This window comes from Marmota flaviventris, chromosome 7 (assembly GCF_047511675.1).
Source record: "Marmota flaviventris isolate mMarFla1 chromosome 7, mMarFla1.hap1, whole genome shotgun sequence".
NCBI lineage: Eukaryota > Metazoa > Chordata > Mammalia > Rodentia > Sciuridae > Marmota > Marmota flaviventris.
Window position 1 is genome coordinate 71,581,680 of NC_092504.1, and position 21,522 is coordinate 71,603,201.

General features: G+C 35.9%; 1 protein-coding gene across 2 annotated transcripts in view; it reads right to left on the minus strand.

Annotated features, from left to right (window-relative positions):
• Nucleotides 1-2,092: 2,092 nt before the first annotated feature.
• Nucleotides 2,093-21,522, minus strand: part of LOC114081281 (broad substrate specificity ATP-binding cassette transporter ABCG2-like) — a 50,248-nt gene continuing 30,818 nt past the window's right edge. The window contains exons 8-16 of one of the 2 annotated variants that reach the window (XM_071614427.1): nucleotides 20,590-20,679; nucleotides 20,043-20,264; nucleotides 14,791-14,873; nucleotides 9,244-9,333; nucleotides 7,926-8,050; nucleotides 6,670-6,824; nucleotides 4,280-4,369; nucleotides 3,024-3,109; nucleotides 2,093-2,677 (exon numbers count right to left, since the gene is read on the minus strand). In XM_071614427.1, coding sequence (XP_071470528.1) covers nucleotides 14,803-14,873; nucleotides 20,043-20,264; nucleotides 20,590-20,679 — 383 coding nt within the window. In that variant the 3' untranslated portion in view covers nucleotides 2,093-2,677; nucleotides 3,024-3,109; nucleotides 4,280-4,369; ... (2 more) ...; nucleotides 9,244-9,333; nucleotides 14,791-14,802. Of the gene's footprint in view, nucleotides 2,678-3,023; nucleotides 3,110-4,279; nucleotides 4,370-6,669; nucleotides 6,825-7,925; nucleotides 8,051-9,243; nucleotides 9,334-14,790; nucleotides 14,874-20,016; nucleotides 20,265-20,589; nucleotides 20,680-21,522 lie in introns of those variants that run through there. The other variant, XM_071614428.1, reaches the window with a different exon arrangement.

A 21,522-nucleotide genomic window follows, 5' to 3' on the forward strand; every position in this document is an offset into this window, starting at 1 on the left:
CTGGAGTCAGCAAAAGACATTTAAAAAATCAGCATTACTAGTTTCAAATGTATAAAAATGCAATAGATTCTAATAAATTTGAGATCTAAGGTGCATGAGAATGGCTTCAAAGACAGAGAAAGTGGTACATGTACTTCCTCTTTAACATCTCTCCAAATTACCCACTTTTTCTTCCCTTCCTCCCAACATATTGAGGAACCTTTCATAGCAGCAGTCTTCTTGCAGTCTTAAGCGATATCCCAAGGGAAATAACTGGAGAATAAATATCAACTGACATTTCATTTATTCCCACAAAATAGATTGGTTCCTTCTATTCTATATTAGTTCTGACATCCAAGGAAATAAAAATAAATTACATATGTATACATACATGTTCTTAAGTAAATTTCTATAAACTAATATTTTATCTTTCAGCTTATGAAAAATAATTCACATTTTGTTAAAGTTCCTTCACTTAGAAGGCAACAAAATTATAATTATATTGTGTGTTTGTTGCCACAATAAAAAGTACGTTAAAAGGCAATTATAGTGCAAAGAATAAATAAAATATGATCTACTTTATTATTAATTTTAAAAGAAGATATTGATAATTTGGGTTGTTTTTAATCTGGCAGGTGTATATTGTGTATAAATATGGATATATATTCCTCTCTGTGTATTGAAATGTGGATGTAGAGAACTGTAACATACAGATACAGAAAAATTCCACCAAAAATAAAAAAAAAAAATAATTGACTTTGATATCTACATAATAACCTGGTAAAACAGATGTTATAAGATGCATTAGTCAAGTGTTATAAAAAGAAATAATATTATTTAAAGTAAAGATAAACATCAACAGCCATGTCCCTATATTGACATTGCAGCAATGTGGCAAGGTACCCAGTGATGGCTAAATGATGTTCCAAAACACCACAGTTGCAGGGGTCTACATCTGGCGATTTCTTAGATCCCTTCATTCCTGTATTTTCTTCTGAAAATGGGAGCTAGACACATTGTGATGTCCTGAATTGGATCCCAGAACAATAAAAGAATATTAATAAAAAATGGTGGAATCTGAAACAATTATGCAGTTTGACCAACAAGGATGTTTCAAGGTTCATTTCTGACCTTTGGTGAAGCTTGGAATATAAAATGTTAACATTATGGGAATCTGGGAAAAGGACACAGGTGGAAATTTCCACACTATCTTTGCAGCTTTTCTGTAAATATAAAATTATTTAAATATTAAAAGCTTATTAAAAGTGGAAGAGAGACTTAAGAATGTACCTGTGCACAAAAAAGAATCAAACAAACTAGTAACTCACAAACCTGAGCAGCAGTGATGTTCTGCTAACAAGAGAGGGGAACATAGGAAGAGGATGCAGGGACTGGGAAGGTGCATGTGGGGTCTTTTGTGCTGGTCACATTCTAATTCTTGGCCTGAACTAGTGGCTGCCACATGTGCTTTATTTTGATGCTAACTCAATGAACTGTACTTTTTGTTACATTGCCCTTCAATAAAAGAGAAGTTTTAAAGACAAACTTACAGTACTGGTAAATAGTTTTCTACTACAGGTAAAGAGTTAAGGGAGAATACAGAAATAAATAAGTGTACAAATATTGGGAGGGTCTTGTGTAGGCACAGATATCCAAGTTATTAAACCATAAGCGTAACATTTTCAGAGCTGAAAGAACATTGGAAAAGGTCACAATCAGCCCTGACAATTCTTCATGGAGGCACCTCTGCAGGTGCTCCTGTAGTGGGAGGGGCAGGACCTGACATCTGTGTCTTAGCAAAGCTCTTAGGAGATTCTGATGCAGCCAGATTATATACCACTGAGACATGCAAGGTGGTAAAGTGAATTTTCAGAGCCAGAATGTCCCAGAAATGGCACAAGAGCCTCATTCCCAGACCCTGGCCCTCAATTAGACCTGCAGCCCAAGGGTTCCAGTTAAGATCCCTAAACCTTTACAATTCCACTAGAGAATATCTGTAAGTTCAACACCTTCAATTACCTTATCCAAGACGTGATTTTTTATCATCATGGATTTTTTTTCATTCCAGAAAAAGCACTGATTTTCCAGAGTAATTCAGGTTTCATACTTCTCATACAACATTTACACATTTTATTTATTTAGTGGTAGATCATATTTAATGGTAGTTTTTACAGATTATTAAAACTGGAGGGCTACTAACCTGCCTACTCATTTTGTGCATGGGGAACCTGATGCCAGAGATAATGGAAAGTTGTTATGAGTTTTTAGAGACAAGTTCTCTCTTTTCAGGTCAATAAATTAGCCTGAATTCTTCCTAATGCTTACATTCTGGTGAGATAAATTGATACAATATGAAATATCATTAGATTTTGGGTTTTGTTCTTTGATGCATAATTCAGTTTGTTGTGGTTTTTTGATTTTCTGTTGAAAATAATTGTTCCTGATCAACAGTGTGATGGAACTGAACAAAAGACAAAAAAAAAAAATACTTAAAGTAAATTAGTGTGCTTTTTAAATGTGAAAGTAATTTGCAGTAAATGAAAGTGAAATTTAAGAATTTCTTTTAAGGTATAACATTCTTAGGTAGGCAATTATGAGAAAGATAAATATTAGAATATCCAAAGCCAGATGATTCCTCCACAAGCCCCAAGGTGAGAGATCCATGTCCTGCATTAACAAGAATTCTTCACCAGAACATCTGAAATTAAGCAGAAAATATAACTTTATTCCTAGCATCTGTGAAGTTTTGGTCAATTTATTTGCTTTTCCTTAAAGAAAACTATGGACTAACAATATCTTCAAAATTATCTCTTCACATACAATAGCTATCAGTCATTGAATGCAGACATGTAACTTGATACTATGCTAAGCAACTTGCATATAATATCTTACTTAATCCTTAAAATGTATATCTATCATATTCATTTAAGGGGAGGGGAAGTAGGCTTAATGAGCTCAGCCAAGTTTATAGTCACAGCCCAAGGGACTTGCTGAACCTCACTGCAGAAAAAGGAAAATCCTTATGACATTGGACACAAACTTACATTACATAGCCAGGACAGTGATTGCCGTTTGTTATATTGAGTGTTGGACAGAAGTTTCTTCCCAAAAACTCATTGTGCTGCAAAGCCTATATAACACAAAAAGCAAGGCATGATGGTTTTAAATTTCAAAAACTTTTTGAAGAATTGTCACAATTGAATCCTCAAGTGTAGTCTTTATAGTATTTTTTTATTTGTTCTTTTTAGATATACATGAGAGTAGAGAGTAGAGTGCATTTTGGCATATTATACATACACAGAGTACAGCTTATTCTAATTAGGAGCCTATTCTTATGGTTGTACATGATCAGAGTTACCCTGGTCATATATTCAAATACAAAGCTATGAAAGTTATGTCCAATTAATTCTACTGTCCTTTCTATTACCGTCTTCTGTCTCTTCTCTTCATTTCCATTTGTCTATTCCAATCGACTTCTATTCTTCACCCCTATTGTCCCTAATAGTGGCTTAGTATCTGCATATTGAACAGAACATTTGGCCTTTGCTTTTCTGGGGTTAGTTTATTAAACTTACTATGATATTTAAAGACAAACCAAGTTTCATATTTGCAGTCTGTCACAACAAAGTGACTGAAGTTGTTAATCAAGAGGTCCAGAGTTGGGATGTTGTTTCCAATTAGCCAAGAAGGAAGAACTCTTGCTAGATAACCTCATATCCCCTACCTCCTGCTCTCTCTGTGTCATCCTACAACCTTATAATTCTAATGATACATTGTTGTTCATTAAACACTGAAGACTTATTATAATGAAATTTCCTGTTCTTTTCATGAAAACCACTTATAATGATAGGTAGTAGACTCTTGGTTACACTGTATTAAGGCACTTTTTTTTTTTTTAGTTGATTAGCTTGCTAAACAGGGTTGAGTGTTACATAGCCTTTGTTTCTTTTATAATTTCCCTTTCAACATGATCTATGTATTCTAGTCTCCCATCTTCTCATTTCCTTATTGAATAGAAACAATGTTTTGCATCAGTCAATTTTTCTGCTTTACTATGAGATTTATCCTCCCCACCCTTTCTCACCCTCAAACAACAGGATGACAGAAGGAAAACCCCAGATGACTCCCTGACCTTGTGGTAATGAAGGCAATTAGAGATTCCCCATCCATTTCTCTTGAAAAAAAATTCTTGGGTGGGAGATGGTCCTAAGTCAAACCAGGGAAGGTAAAATGGGTAGGTTTTATTTTCTCTGTTCCCATCTTGGAGACACACTCACAAGGGCAGAAAAGGACAGCTTACCATAAAGCCATAATAAGGAATGCTGAAGAAGTGAACCCATGAGAATTGAGTTATCCTGGTTCCAAAATACAATGACAGACCCAAAAGAATCTACACAGAGAAAAAGTATGAATTAGAACAGTCCAAGGATTTCAAGAAGAATTGTAAGAAGATGCTTTCCAAGAACTCTACAATCTTCTAAACATTTCTGCTAGGAACAACTCTTGAAATTTTTGCACTTATTCTACACATTAACCTTCCTTTGCATGTTCAAACCTCTGCATGACTAAGGCTGTTTATAGTTTTAAGTTAAGGAAAATATACTATAAATATACTATAAACTATACTATAAAATAAACTAAAAAATAGGATTCTTAAGTTTTTAAAACTACTTTATAATTATACTATGTCAATTCTTTGTCCTCAACTTCCTCTGCAACTGTATATAATGAAAGATTAAGAAGTATCTAAAGAGCCCAGGTTCAGGACCCATGCATACAGATATCCAAATCTATAAATGCTCAAGTCCCTTTATTTTTAAATAGCATAATGCTTGCACGTAATCCCAAGTAAATTGTTTATACTTTAAATATATGTATCCTTCATATTTTAAATCACCTCCACATTTATCATAATATGTAATAGCATAGAAATGCTATGTGTGTAGATTTTACCATATACATATAGCCATATATACTAAGTAGCTTAGGGAATAATGAGTAAAAAATAGAAAAAAATGTACATATTTAGTACACACACAATTCTTGTTTTGTAAGTTTTCTGTTTGTGGTTGATTGCATCTTAGAATGCAGAATGCATGTACTATGGATCTTATTGTGCTCACTATTCTAATTATATTCCTACATTGTGTTGCCCCTAATAATCCTGAAAATCTAGAAACATATACAAGAACATTCCTGAGCATCACATACCCCTCTCTACTCCCATATGTTAATAAGTGTTGTTATTTACAGTGTTTGCATTTTGTATTCATGATGTTAATATTAAATTGGGCTTCAGAATTGCAGGCTTCAGGTTTCCCAAAGGCTAGAATTGATAAACTAAATAATGCAGTTTAGTGCACCAGAAAAATGTGGTAAATCTCTTCATTTAATGCAAGTAAAAAGCAATATAACAATGCTGACTCAGGAAGGAATATTGGAGATGAATGAGAGGAAAGGCTGAGTTCCACCTCACTCTTGTCCGAACCGGTGTGAGGTGTGTGGGGGTATGCACACCAATGATAGTGCTGGTGTGCCTGCAAACATCAGACTTGACCTAACAAGTGCCTGATGGACAATATGGACTCTCTGAATAAAATGCAATTTTATGACTGGCTTTTAAAATTCTACATGGAGACTTTTAAATAAAAAATCAAAGTATCAATAAATCAAACAAAACATCTTTTTTTTTTTTTTTTTTTTTTTTTTTTTTAGATTGAAGTACATTTCCTTTACAGTAGATGAAATATAAACAACACTTATCACTTCTCATTAATTATTCATTGGTGGTTGCCAAATTCGGAAACAGAGAACTAAACTTTGGCAAGAGTATGTGCTAAGCCATGCTTGAATGGTTCTGCCAAAATGAACCCTAATATTATGAATAATTATAACTCAATAATAAGCAGTGTTTAATAAAGAGTATGTGCTTTGTAAGTGTCATTGGAAGACATCTCTTCCTACTGTAGTTTGAGCATGTCTCTATAGCTGATGTTGTAGTGGATGGAATGTGGACATTTATTCTATTTATCTGTTGATTCATTTATGTTTGTGCTAATTTTGAAAGCATAAATTATAAAGACTTAGTAACCTATATTTTTATAAAAAAAGATGAAAGAAAAATATATTAATGTAAGAGATCCTCAGGATCCAGGACAATGGGGACCTAAAACTATAGATTTTAGAATTTCCAATAATTTTAAAATATTTTCAAAATGCAAGAAGCATCGGAACTAGACTGTTGTTACACTTCTCATGGAGCTTCATTTTCACTTTGGGGGGTAGTAAATCCAACCAAACCTCTGCTGCTTACACAGCCAGAAGTTCTCTAACACCAGCATGAAAGGCAGGCAGAGAGCTGTGTGTTTGTGAGGGAATCAGCTAATTTTTCTGTTTTTTGAAGTTCCAATTTATCAATATTTCATAATATGTCACCAAAAAGTCTCTATTAAAAGATCATTAGTAAGAACATGGTGCCTAAATTAAGTAACTAGAAACTACCAAAAGAGATTAGATAACACTCCTTAGGAAAGTGTTATCTTCTCTAATGTAAACTATATTTCAGTCTGTGGCCTCCTGAAAGCATAAGAGTCCCACCTACCAAATCCCCAAATATGGATTTACATGACAGGAAGGTGAAGAAGAAACAAGGGTGAAAATACATCCCAGAGAAGCACAGTACACACTCACCATCAGAAATGTAAAATAGGAGTCCATGATACGGTTTGCAGTATTTCCATCAGTGTGTCCTGCTACTATGGCCAGGGTCATGGAAATGGATGAAAAAGCTACCGCCAAGAGGGTTAAGAACATGATGAAGAAAGTCTCTACTCCTGGCTTGGATACTTAAAAAAAGAAGGGATTAGTTCAGTGTAGCCCCCTGTGTATTAGGGAATATTTATTGTGCCAATATCAGTATAACATTGAGAAAACAGTACTAACAGGACAAAAATGTCACCCACTATTTCAAACAATTTTATTGTTTCTGTCACATAATTGAGAGGATGTATTTTCAGATTTAAGTCCTTATAGACAAATTGCCACATGGTTCTATGGTTCAGAATAGGACTCTTAAGTTTCTTAAACTACTTTATAATTATCATGAGTTAATGTTCTATGTCACATGATCTGAGGATTTGGGAACGACTACAAGAACACTGATGAGGAATCTAGGGCTCTAGATCTCGTGTCTAATTCTTATGCCATAAGTATTATTTGTAAAACAGAAGGTTGTAAACTCCATTATTGGTTCAAATTCTATAATGTGTTGTCAAAGAAATTTCTGGTGTGTGTGAATGTGTGTGTGTGTGTGGAGGGGGTGGGTATTTATCTGTAAAACATATATAAATGATAATTCAGTAAGTCTGGGGTGAAGCCAGAGCATAATGCACAAATGATATTGTCTACTTCATCAAACAAATAATTTCATTAAATCAATAAACCCCCAAGTTACCATCTTCCTCTCATTTGAAAAGTGAGCAGGGAGAGAATATATGTGTATGAAGATTTCTTTTGTGCCTCTCTATGTGTCTCTACAGATACTATAGATGTTACTGCCTATTTATATTTCATATCTATATTGAGATACATGTCGAGAGAGAAAAACAGTAGAAAAAGACAATAAATATTCCAGCTCCTCTAACACAGTTTCAAATACTTTGAAAAAGTCAGTCTATGTTTGTGTAAGACACACAGCATCTGTATTGTTTTATAGGTGGCAACAGGTAAATTATAGTTTTATAAGTAGTTTTAAAAAGTTCATTTAGAAAGTCTAGAAAAGCATGTACATTCTAACTCGCTATTTTAGAGAAGATACAGTAGATGTGTACTTTCTCCCTTATAGCTTGTTTTTACAGTTTTGGGATCCCAAAACATGTTTGCAAACAGAAGTCAACTTCTCCTCGTATCCAAGAGTAAAGACACGTCCTCTTTGTCTTGTTACTTACCAACTATGAAGTATAGTGTACAAATACATACAAAACTTGTCAACAACATCTCCAGTAGTAAATCAGACAAAAGACTTCCAAAGAAATAAGATGACACTCTGTAATACCCACTGGTGGATTCATGTCTATAGAATATAAATATATACCAACACACCAGGTTAGTTTACAAAGGCAGAGCCCAGAGGAGATGCTGCTGTGCAGACTCTTGCTGCCACCAGGTCTAACCCTGCAGCTGCTCACAGGCCCTGGGCTGATTTCCCAGGCCCTTCCCCCCTCAGGTGCAGCTCCCATGGGGCATCAGCACCTCTCCTGCTGCTGCCCACTCTGGCCCCATATAACCCTTCCAGCAATGCAGTCTGCATCTCCTCACTCTCCTCAGAGACTCTGCTTTCCCTCTGAGACTGGCTCTGCCAGAAGAAAGGATTAATCTCAGTGGTACAAGGGACTATCTTTTCCTCACTTTGCAATGTGAAGGTGATGTTGTTACCCTCCAAGCCTCCAATGTAGCTGAAGATCCCCCAAACTCTTTTCAATTCCATTCTCATGTTAAAATATGAAAATGATTTCCTTCTTTAGTGATCATGCTTTCCAACAATACATCCTTATTAGATACCAAATCTTAACCTTTGCTATTCCAAACACTTCTCTTTCCAAATTCCAAACTGTTTCATCCATGTCTTCATTCCTTTCCTTTCTGGTGATTCCTGTCCTGGGAATGTGGGCATGGGCAAGTCTTTAAACAGTACAAGGAATAAAACCATCCTGCTCTTTCCTGTAAGGCTGCCCTCTGGCTCTCTCCACTCTGTGACCCACTCAGGGCTGCGCTTGGCCATATACTTTGTTAACTTCATATATCCTTTCCAATTTGCTGCTAATGCAACACTTAAATGCCTACCAAATCCCCTGAATTTTTCTCGAGAGGGTCCTTATGACATATTACTTTTTAAAAACAAAAGACACGTCTTACTCTCTTTACTCCTCACTTTCTCTGAAGAATTGGGATTAGTCGACCACACCTTATCCTGGACATTTCTTTTCCCTGGGTAGCAGCCCTTACATGCTCTTGATTTTCTACTCCATTTAAGACTGCTATTCTCAGTTAATATTGGTAATCCTTATATTTACTTCAAAAGTTTGTGCTGTTCATGATAAATATATTCAATTTAAATTTCAATTTAAATAATAAGGAATGGAATAGTAATGAAACGGAAAGAAATTTTCCAGTAATCCCCATTATCAAATCCCTGGCCCAGTATAGGATGGAAACAGTTTGGCCACCAGCCAACAGTGCTCTTTCTCTGAATAGAGGCCAACTCACACAAAACGCTTCTTCTGGAGCACAAAGTGCTGCACCGTCCATTTGCTGAAGCCACACTGGTAGGCCATTAGGTAGAAGAGCATCAGTGCTCTGTCAGGAGAGAATGGGAATAAAAGCAGCTCAGTCAAGTCACACTGTTAGGTTGGTTTCTTCCCACAGAACTCATTCCAGAGTAGAACGCTTCTGGTTTAAACAGACAGGAAAGCATCACCTCATCGGGTCTCTCCCTGTGTGTTCTCGGTGGGGCCCTAGTTCCTCCACATTATAGCACATATTGAAATGTCTGTGTGGTTTGCTGTGCACTGGCTTGTATTCACTAATTTTTGTTTTTATTTATGTTAAAGAAATAACCCCAAATGCCATGGTACTAGGAAGTATGTCCTTAGGGGAGTATAAGGTTTAGATGAAGTTATGAGGGTGGAGCCCCTGTGATGTGATTGGTGCCCTTGTAAGAGGAAGGAACCCCAGACACTCTGTGCTATGAGAGATGGGGAAGGAAGGAGCCCTCTACAGGCAGGGAGGGACCCACAAAGAATTCTGACCAGCTGGAAGGGGGCTCTGACCCCAGACTTCCAGAATGTACAATTGAAACAAAATGAAGGTTTCTCATGTAAGTCACTGAGTCTATGATGCTTTGCTATTACAGCCTGAGCTAACACTTAGATCAGAAAAATACTTTCATCTTCAGTTTAACTCACAAAAATGCTGAGTATAATTCCTAATATATGAAGAGAAACATTAAGTGAAATAAAGCTCCAAAGGGTTAAGGTATTCAATTCCCCAATTTTGTTTTAAAGTGAAGTAACAAGAGAATAGGGCATGTGGAGGAAAATGCCAGAGAGTGGAGGGCACCCACACCTGACATCAGAAAGCCTGGACACCATCCTTGAGGTGGGTAGCCTATGGAGTTTCCAAAGTGATAAAATGACATCAAACTGATGCTTATTCATAATGAAAATGAATTCAATCACCTGTATGAAGAGTATTAATATGTACATCTCTGTAAAATAATTGAGGGTTAGCAAGCAAAGTGTCCGGTTAATTTAAGCTTCAACAGAAATAAGGATTTCATGGGAGCTTGACAACATCCTTGAAACAGGGATGGGGTTCCCTGCCTAAGCAGACAACTAAACTGACAGGGAAGATAATGGTGTAAACATGTAAAGAGACGATGTGTGCATCATTCAAACGATTTAAAAACAAGGAAACTTTTTTTTTTTGGTTACCAGGGGTTGAACTTCTAACTTTCATCATTTTTATGATGAAGATGTTTGAAATACATGCTCACTAATTTTGAATTGTACATTATTATTTGCTGCATTCACCACCCTGCTGAATATATCTCAAAGGAAAGCAAAACCTATCCTTCTTGCCTTACTGAGAGTTGTACTTTTGACCTTCATCACATCATTTCCTGCATATTTTAGTCTCCGGAACCCCCCATTCTACTGTTTTAAGAGTCCAATAGTGTCAGAATTTACATATAAGTGATAACATGTGTTTTTTTTTATCTCTTTGGATTATTTTACTTAAGCATAATGTTCTCTCCAATTTCATCCATGTTGTCAAAAATGGTAAAATTTTTTCCTGAGGCTGAACAGCATTCCCTTGGGCATACACCCATTTTCCTTATTCATTCCTCATCTGATGGACACTTGAATTGATTTCTGAATTGACTGTTGTGCACAGGGCTGCACTGAACACGGGGGTGCAGATTCCTCTTCAACTAACTGAATTAAAACATTTTGTGTAAATACACTGAAGTGGGATTACTAGATTTAAATATTTTTTAAAAATACATCTTTGTCTTAATTTGTTTAGCTGTCATCACAACCCATTAAGGCTATGAATTCAAAGGAGCTCACAGTCTACACTGGATTCAAACCCAATTCCTTAGTTACACAGTTAGAAGACGTGCTATGACACCACTTGATTCCAAAGAAGAGCACTAAACCACTGGCCTTCACAGCAATTTTAAATGAAGGACTGATAATCATGTTCAAAGGAAGCTCTAACCACTTGGTTCCAGAGAGAAAGTGGAGACATCATTTTCTAATCGAAACAATCAATCACTAATCATCTGATCATTAAAGGAGAGTTAGATGAACCACACACAGAGGCCACTTTCACATAGTCCAAAATCTTCTAAAAATGTAGCAAACGACTTTCAAAAATGCAAATTCAAAAAGGTTAGTGTCCAATTTCTCCAGAAAACATTTGAAAAAACAACTATACTCCTGTATGTCTATGGATTTTTCTACCAAAACATGTGATGGTCAGCTTTTCACTTTTTTAACACTGCAGTTGATGATAGATTTCTCACTACTTTTCCCACTGGCTTCCTGCTGCACAGTATTCATGGTTCATGGCTTCAAGACCTTGTGATTATGCTTGGCTTGGTGAAGAAATGCCATCTATGCAGGGCATAAATACTAACAGAGTTGTAAAAAAAAAAAATCCAGAGGTTTCTGCCTTTAGAAGGTAAAAAAGTGACTTAACTCTGGAAAACAGATGTAATAATTGTCTTTTCATAGGTAAACACCATCTACTTCAATAAATGGAAAATTCACTATACCTGAGTACAGAATTGAATTTTATGGTTATTCTTTCATTCAAAAGCAAACAATAAGTGTTGGCGTGGATGTGGGGAAAGAGAAACATACATTGATGGTGGGACTGCAAAATGGTGCCACCAATATGGAAAGTAGTATGATGATTCCTTGGAAAACTGGGAATTAAACCACATTTTTACCCAGCTATCCAACTCCTCAGTCTATACCCAGAGGACTTAAAAACAGCATACTACAGGGACATAGCCACATCAATGTTTATAGTAGCACAATTCACAATAGCCAAATTGTGGAACCAACCTAGATGCCCTTCAGTAGATGAATGGATAAAGAAACTGTGGTATATATACACAATGGAATATTACTCAGCAATAAAAGAGAATAAAATCATGGCATTTGCAGGTAAAGAGATGGAGTTGGAGAATACAATGCTATGTGAAGTTAGTTAACCCCCCCCCCCCCAAACCAATTGTTGAATGTTTTTTCTGATATAAGGAAGCTGATTCATAGTGGGGTAGGGAGGGGGAGCATGGGAGGAATACACAAACTCTAGATAAGGTAAAGGGGCGGGAGGGGAAGGGAGGAGACATGGGGGTAGAAATGATGGTGGAATGAGATGGACATCATTATCCAAAATACATGTATGAAGACACAAATGGAGTGAATATATTTTGTATAGAAGCAGAGATATGAAGAATTTGCCTATATATGTAATATGAATTGTACTGCATTTTGCTGTCATATAACAAATTAGAAAAAAAATTAAAAAAATACAATTGGCCTATATCTGGGATTCATTTTAGATTTTCATTATGCATCTTGCTACTTAAAAGCAGAGGGCTTATTTAAAAAATGACATTTTTTTTTCTTTTCCTTCTTTCCTTCCTTATCTGTGGGGAATCAAGAATAACATTCTTCCTGTCTCAGGCATGATTAATCAACAAGAAGAATAAGAAAATCAGTGTCATTAAGATGTTCAGACCTGGGAACTGGTACCAACAGTTCTGACAAAAAGCTACCTCAAGCACCATGTGTACATTATGCATATTTTTAAGAGGCACACAATGAGTTTGTCCCAGAATTTTCCCTTAATAGCCCTTTGTTCTCCCTGTACAGAAGACAATAGCTCTGGAAATATTAGTCTACTATTTTCTCATATAATAAAAAAAATAATAAATTGATATTTTTTCCAAATCCTTCTCACCAGGTATAGTGGCCCATGCCAAAATCCCAGTGACTCTAAAGGCTGAGGAAGGAGGATCACAAGTTTGAGACCAGCCTCAGCAACTTAAAAAGGGTCTAAGCAACCTAGTGATCCTCTGTTTAAAAATTTTAAAGAAATAAAAAATGGGAAGTGGCTAGGAATGTGACTCAGGGGTTAGGAGTCCCTGGGTTATATCCCCAGGACCACCTCCCCCCCCCAAAAAAAAAATAACCCAACAACAAAACACCATCTCTTCATTATTTGAATTATCATCAGCTCCTCAGGCAAAAACCAAGCTCCACTGTTCTCAACAGTAAAATGGGGATGAGATCATTCACTCCTCTGGCCTTTGGGCCTTGGGAGGTAACATAGCCATAATCATGAAGCATGGAGCCCAGTGCCTAGTGAGGAATGGTTCTCCATAAGTGAATTATGATGAGAATCCTGAGGTCTGAGATGTTGAGAATTGTTTAGAACATGAGGCAGCTGTTGAAAATGTCATCAGGGGATGAGTTAAGGGCACATTATGACCTAAACTAGAAAGGATCATAACATTGACTAGAGTGCTTTGCATAGGAGGGTCAGGAACAACTCATTCCCATCCACATATCCTATACTCTCAAGTCACACAAATACAAAAATTGAGGAAACTGTCTCATTACCACCAAAGAAAACATATCAACTGAATTATTTCAAAATTAAAAACATCTTTGCATAAAGGCATTATGAACTCAGTGAAAAGAAACCTACAGAATGGGATAAAATATATCTAAATCATATATCTGAAAAGGGATGAAAAACTCCTAAATATAAAGTACTTCAATCATCATCAATAACAAAACACCCAAAACCAAACGAAACAATTTCAAAATTGGCAAAGAACATAAACCAAACATTTCTCCCAAGAGTCTGTGGATCTGTTTTTTAAAAAGAAAAAATAGTAAGTATTGGTGAGAATGTAAAAAAATTGGAACTCTGTGTGCTGTTGGTAAGAATGATACATGCAGTAGAAGAGACTTTGGCAGGTCTTGAAAAAATTAAAAACTTACAACATGATCCAGAAATTCTACTGCTAGGTATCTGCTCCAAGATATGGTTGAAAGAAGGATTCAAGCAGGTGCGTGTATACCCATAGCAACATCATTCCAATAGCCAAAAGGTGTAAGCAACCCAGATTTTCAGCAGTAGATGAATGGATAAATAAAATATAGTTTATACTTATATACAATTTGGTCTTAAAAGAGAAAGAAATTAAAACATGTTCTACAATTTAGATGAAACTTGAGGACTTTATGCTCAGGAAATAAGGAAGTCATGAAAAGACAAGTATTATATGACTTCACATTGGTGAGATTTCTAGAATGGCCACATTCAGAACAAGAAAGTTACAGATGGTCGCAGAGGTGACAATGATGGGTGTGGGTAGTTACTCTAAGGTGGGTTGAAGATTCCACCTGAGAAGATAAACAAATGGTCAGAGTTGGATGGTGTTGACAAGTGACAACATGCATGTATTTGATGCCACTAACTGTGCACTCTAAAGTGGTTAGAATGTGCATGTAATGTGTGTAATTTACCACCACACACATATATAAATTTTTGAAACTGAAAATTAACTCTTCCATTCAGTTTTCAGTACACTAACTAATCTTATCCCATAATAAAACAGAAATATTTACCCTGTAATGTCATAAACTTGAAATCTTAATGGATGTTCATGAGCTTAAACAAAATGATGGCATTTTCACAAAATGGAGATCCAAACTTACTTACCTATTATAGATTTCAGAACAAATATCCCTCAGCAAAATGAACATGACACCTGTAACCAGTCCCACAACAAATGTAGAAATTATCTATTCAAAAAGAAAAGTGAAAAATGAAAGGAAAGAATTTCAATTACAGGTAAAGCTTTTTATTACCTAATCAAATCTCTCCACTGAAATATACATGTTAAATGGATTGACCATAGTCACTGAGGAATTATCAAACAGTGATTGTTAATAGAGACTTTCTAAGTTAAAATTGAAAATGTAAGGATTCTGTTTTTTGGGTACTGACAGGACAAGGGAGCAGATGACCAGACAAGCTAAGATTCTTCCCAGTGTCCACCAGGCACTGTCCACAAATGTCACATAGGTTAATAGCATGAGAAAGTCATTTGAAGAAGATGTTTTGGGAACAATATAAGACTTTTGACTTGAACTGAATTCTCATGTTTCATGCCAGTGAATGTGCACAATTTTATATTTCAAGGAGTTCAAATTAAAACTGGATGACTTCACTCCAATTGTTAGAAATAAATGAAATTTTGGGGCTGGGTATGTAGCTAAGCTACAGAATGCTTGCCTAGCTCTCAATCACTTCAAAATGAAGACATAAGTAAAATTTTAATACCACTCAAAAATTTTATCAATGGAATTTTGAATGATAAGTAAGTCGTGATATACACCTATTCAAACTGTTTGGAATTCCCACCTGCACAGGAAAAAGAGCATTGTCACAGTCAAGCACATTGGCCACCTGGGGGCATCCAAGTGCTTCAGTGACATCTCCTCTGACATTGTTGTCTTTCAATACCAACCATTGAGACCTACAGTTAACGTGGCACACCTGACCTGCCAATTCTTTGCTTTTATCACCCATCTTCACCTATTCAGTCTGTGAGAATGTCTACCAGAGAAAATGGACCAATATTACATTTGCTCTTAGAATAAAAATCTCTTAAGGATGCTTCAGTGGGCATAAGGTCAAAGGTTATATTAGAATACATGTGAGGAATTATTCTTATAATTATACATGGGTTAACTATAATAATACAGAAGGTGGGAAAGTAAAGAAAACAAAACACCTTTCCAGTTATCTTGGAAATGTAAAAGTTTTTTTAAAATCTCAATATTACAACAATATCAAGCCATGAACTAATTTGTAATGGACAGTTGGGAAAATGGCAGCCAAGATGCAAAGAAAAGAACCATGATCTGTAAAGAATAATTGTAAGGAAAAGACTCAGGAAAGAAAATTATTGAAATCTTTCACATATGAGATATCCTTAAAATTCTTTTGCTAAATAAGATAAATATTTGGGGTAGTTTTGGGAATTCATTCCACTGTCATATTTCCAAAACCCTCAGATTCTGCTCTTTCTTTCAACTAGTCAAGCTTCCAAGATCAATGCTGATGTCTCTACAAGGTTCACATGTGTTGTTTATTCTTGCATGGGGGAAAAAAAAGACATTGAGCAAAGTGAATATTTCAAAACAGAGTAAATGGATCTATGAGATTTGTGCATCTGTCTTCTGGTCTCTGTTCAAAATAGATAAAAGAAAGAAATTATCCAACTACATTATTCTGCCCTGGTTCAGATATACTTAAATAACATTTCTCATAATGTGTTCTGAGGGATGTTTGTTAATAATTTAATGCATAGTCAAATATTTAATATGCAAGTGGAAACAATGAAGCTTAGAGAGATTAGTGGTAATGTTGTCAAGTAGATATAAAGAACAAAAAACCCACATTTTCAAGTAATCCATTCATTGCAATATCTTCCCAACATATCATCTCATTAAATGTCAAGTTGGAATCATGGCAATAAATAACTAAAATACAATAAGTCAATAAATAAAGGATTATCAGGAAGTCATTAAAACTTTTAATAGCTCCATTTACAAAAACTTAGAGAAATAAAAATCATACAAGATTAAGAATCTTATGTCAGAGTCAGAAACAGTGGCACATGCCTGTAATCCTAGCAACTGGGAGGCTGAGGTAGGAGGATCACAGTTTAAAGCCAGCCTCATCAATTTAGCAAGGTGTTTCCAACTTAGCAAGACCCAGTCTTAATATAAAATATAAAAAGTTCTATGGATGTGTCTCAGTGGTAAAGCCTCCTGGGTTAAATTCTCAGTACCTAAAATAAAATAAAATAAAATAGTTTTGAACAACTAATAAAAAAATTAATTAATTAATTAATTAAAAAACTTTAACCAAGTATCAGTAAACTATGGCTTACAGACCAAAAACAGCCACTTATTTGGATAAGCCTACAAGCTAAGAATATTTTGCCAATTTTTTCAATTGCTGGGGTCAGGTAAAATATAAAGAATAACATTTCTTTCAATATGAAATTCAAAATTCAGTGTCCATGAATAAAGTTTTAGTGGAATGTTGACATGTTCATTTGCTCACATATTAGCTGTGGCTGCTTTTATAATGAAGTGCAGAGTTGACCTTGTGAGAAAAACACCATGTGTGGCTCTGAAAGCCTAAAATATTTATCTTCTGAGCCTTTACCTAAAAGGGTTTGCCTGCTCCTGAGCTAACATTTCAACATTTAAAATCCTGAACAAGAGTTGTCCCACTGAGCTCAGGGATCTACAAGGTTCTTCCCTTACTGTAGAGACTACTGCTTCCCTGAACATTGCTAGAATTGCTTTTGGAGAACCAAGTTCAATGATGAGACAAGTAGGCTGAATGTGCTACTTGGAGGCTCTGGGCCTGCTGTTTGACTCTTAAGGAAGCCTAGGGCCCACACATGCACACTTGGTGTAAAAACACCCATGTTCTAATAATGTCTTGCCCAGAATTACCATATGTTTCTTGGATAAGACACTTAAAAATCAATTTTAGAGACAAGTAAGAAAAGCCTAATGAACAAATCACTCAGAAGAATCAAATTATTATAGTGTCTCCCTGTTGAACAGTGGGCTACCAAAGTTAATGCATATAATTGACCTGACGTTGTTCCAAATTACCTCAAGTCTATTATCTAAGAACAAAATATTGCTCTTGAACAACAGGAAACAAAAGTGTTTGAAAGAAATGCTAAAACACAAGGACTAAAGAAGTTCTAAGCAATGAACATCATCCCTGAAATGGGGATGCAGACTCTCATGTACATGTGAAGAGCAACACTTAAATAAGAAAACTGGGCTACTCATGCTGAGAAGTCAGTTCACTAAAGCCTGCAATATGTCATATCTTAATACTCCACAGAAATACAATGATTGATCATAAAAATAATAAACCAAAATAACCAGCTAAATTGAATTCTCTAAAAATATTGGACAAATGAACTAAGAGAACCAGTGTTTAGTGTGGCATAGGGGTTAACACTAACTAAAAAAATGGGCTAAAGATGTAGCCCAATGGCAGAGCATTGACCTAGTGTGTGTGAAGTTCTGGGTTCAATCCCCAGTATTGCAAACAATACAAAACAAAATGCAAACCTTGAGGAATGATGAAAATTACCACAGAGTTGATCAAAAGGAGAATAGAACATCATTGCATCTTATTTAAGGGACTTAAACCCAATGTGAATATAACTTCAAGTATGGTTACTTTCTGTGCATAAAGTGCACATTCTTGGGTTATGTATTGGTTTGCTAAGATTAGAATCAATTAATGAGGAGGGTCAATTATAAGGAAGAGCATTCTGCCCACAGTCTCTCAGACAGTGGACAGAACAAACTACCTTCAGGAAGAAAAAATGACACTAGGTTGCTTCAACACCTGATTTCAATGGCAAATCAATTCTCTTCTCCCCACCTCCAGCTCTCTCTCCTTCATTTCCACCTTTTCACTCCCTAAACCTTATGCATAGTTCATTCTACCATCTCACATGCTCTGTATTTCCTTTATTAGGCTATCATTTGATTCCTTCATAAGGAAATAAGATTCATACAAGCAGAAATTTAAATTTTTAACCCATTGTTCACTACTGTAGTAGAGTATTCAAATTAAACACATGATATTGGAATGTATCTTTGGAATGAATCAATAAATGATAATGTACAGCTCCTAGAAAATGCCACAATTGGTTGAAAATTGTTTGTCAGAATATTTTTTTAGAAATAAAATTTTGACTAATATTATCCATTAGAGTTTGTATATATCACCCACTTAAAAGCTTTATATGAGTAGGAACTTCATTGTTTTTATCACTGTGACAAAATAATTAAGAGAACTAAGAAAGATGATGTTATGATTTGGATATGAGGTAGCCACAAAAGCTCCTATGATAATGCAAAAACATTCAGAGGTGAAATGATTGAATTGTGAGAACTGTAACCTAATTAGTCATTCCTAGCTGGAATGGACTAACTGGGTTTTAGATGTAGGCAGGTGGGATGTGGCTGGAGGAGATGAGTCACTGGGGGCAAAGCAGGGGATGCCCTGAAAGCACTGTTCTTCCTGTGGTCCCTTCTGCCTCTCTTTCTGCTTCTGAACCCCACCATGAGCTGGGCAGCTTTTTGTGCTGGACCCATCCTCCATGATGCACTGCCTCACTGTGGGCCCAGAACAATGCAGTCACTTCTCTATGAAAGGAAATTTCTGAAGCCATGAATCCCAAATAAATAAACATTTCTTCCTCTAAGTTGTTCTTGTCAGGTAAACTAGTCACAACAACATGAAAACCAACTAAAACAAGAGATAAGTTTTATTTTGGCTCACAGTTTTAGAGATGTCAGTTTGTATTCTGCTGGCTAAATTAATTTTGGGAATAAGATGAAGCAGAACATCATGACATATGGAAAAGGAAGAGGAAATCTGCTTACCTCATGGTAGCCAGGAAACAGAGAGAGCAAGGAAGGGGTCAGGGACAAGATACATCCTTCCAAGGCATGCAACAGTGACCTACTTCCTCCCACTAGGCCCTGAGTGGTGCAGTTACATCACCTCCCAATAATGTCATCAAATTGTAAATTCACCAATGGATTAATCTTTTGATGATGCCAAATGATACAGCCACTTCCAAAGAGCCCCACCTCTCAACATTGCTCCTTTAGAGACCAGCCTTCAACCATGAGCCTTTGGGGGACAATTCATATTCAAGACAATACACTAGATTGATTGGCTGTTTTCAAATTCTGAGTGGGAATGACAAATAAATGAAAGTATGGGTAGAAGACAAAAGAATCCTGCATAGTCTGTATTAGAAACAAATTGCTCCAACATGGGTATTTCACAGCATAATTGCGATAATATGTTACTTACCAAAGTTGCCTAGTACTGGGGATTACCCGTAAAATTTTGGAATGAACGCCTGATGAGACCAATGAGCTGATGGACGAAGGAAGTGACATAGGGAATCTCCTTCCTGACCAAGCATCTTTTATTCTCATCCCTTGAGCGTTCTTCCAGTTCAGTTTTTGTGTCATGGTAGAAAGTGGACTTGGAAAAATGAATAGCTAATTCTTTTATCTCTGAATCATCTGTCCTTGAACACATTTCAGTCTTGTAAACTTTGGAATAAAAGTGGATAACAGGCCACAGATTACTGTACAGATTACTAACTCACTCTTAACAGATTACTACTGATTTCACAAGTTTTTCTGTGATCTCTTATTTATATAACTCCCACATTCTAAAGGTTGAGTAGAAAAAGTAATTCACATGCTCATTCATAAGTTAAATAAAAATACACATAGCACTCACTTTCAACAATATCTATTTGTTCATTGCAATGACATGCAAATTCACCAAGCCATGTTTTAATAAGTCACCACATTGCTAAATCTCAGCCAAATTAATTAGGCAGAATTATGTAAATGTGAAAATTTTACATACCTTCATAGTCTTCTGAATCTCTCTTTATTACACCATCAGTGATATCCAGGAACAATTCTGCAGGATTATTGTAGAATTTGCAGGGAAAACCTACAAAATAAGACACCCAAATAACTCAAGCTGATAGTCTTGGAAAGTATAGAAGACTCACCTCAGAGGATGCAGGATGTGAGGATGCTGGATGTGAGGGTAGGGAAAACAGACTGAACAACTCTTTCCTCATCTTTTTGCTCTTTTCTGCCCTCACTAACTTATCCTTTCCTCTTTTTTATTCAATCACACAACATTTCAACAACTATCTGTCTCCCAGGCAAAACCCCAACTTATTCCAAACCATTTTTGGACTCTTCAGAACATTTTACATTATTCCTTAATTCTCATAAATCTTCAAACCCCAGGAAGCTATCAGTATGCTCTGGTGCTTATCAGTACTTCTTCAAAAATCTAAATATAGCTCCAAAAATGATATTGCTCTCTGAATTCACCTAGAGAATGCTGGAATGTCAGTAGGCAGGTCAGCACATTGCTTTGCAACCTACTAAATTCAGAGATCCCAATGGTCACCTCTCAAGCTGCCATAATTCCAAATAGACAACAAATTTTCAGAGCAGCGTTATGAGGAGAATGTGACCAGCACAGTACATGTGACATCTTACCTCAACTTCCTGTGGCACAATCATCTAAACTTACTCTGACCTCTGACTTAATTTAATTCCTTCTAGTTAGTTTTACATGACAATACAATGCATATTGGCACATCATACATAAATGGAGTATATCTTCTCCTTATTCTGGTTGTACACGATGTAGAGTTGCACCAGGCATGTAATCAGATATGTAAATAGGGCTAATGTCCAATTCATTCTAATCCTTAATCCAAAGTACCTCTCTTCTTCCCAAATGCCCACTGTAAATAGGGCTAATGTCCAATTC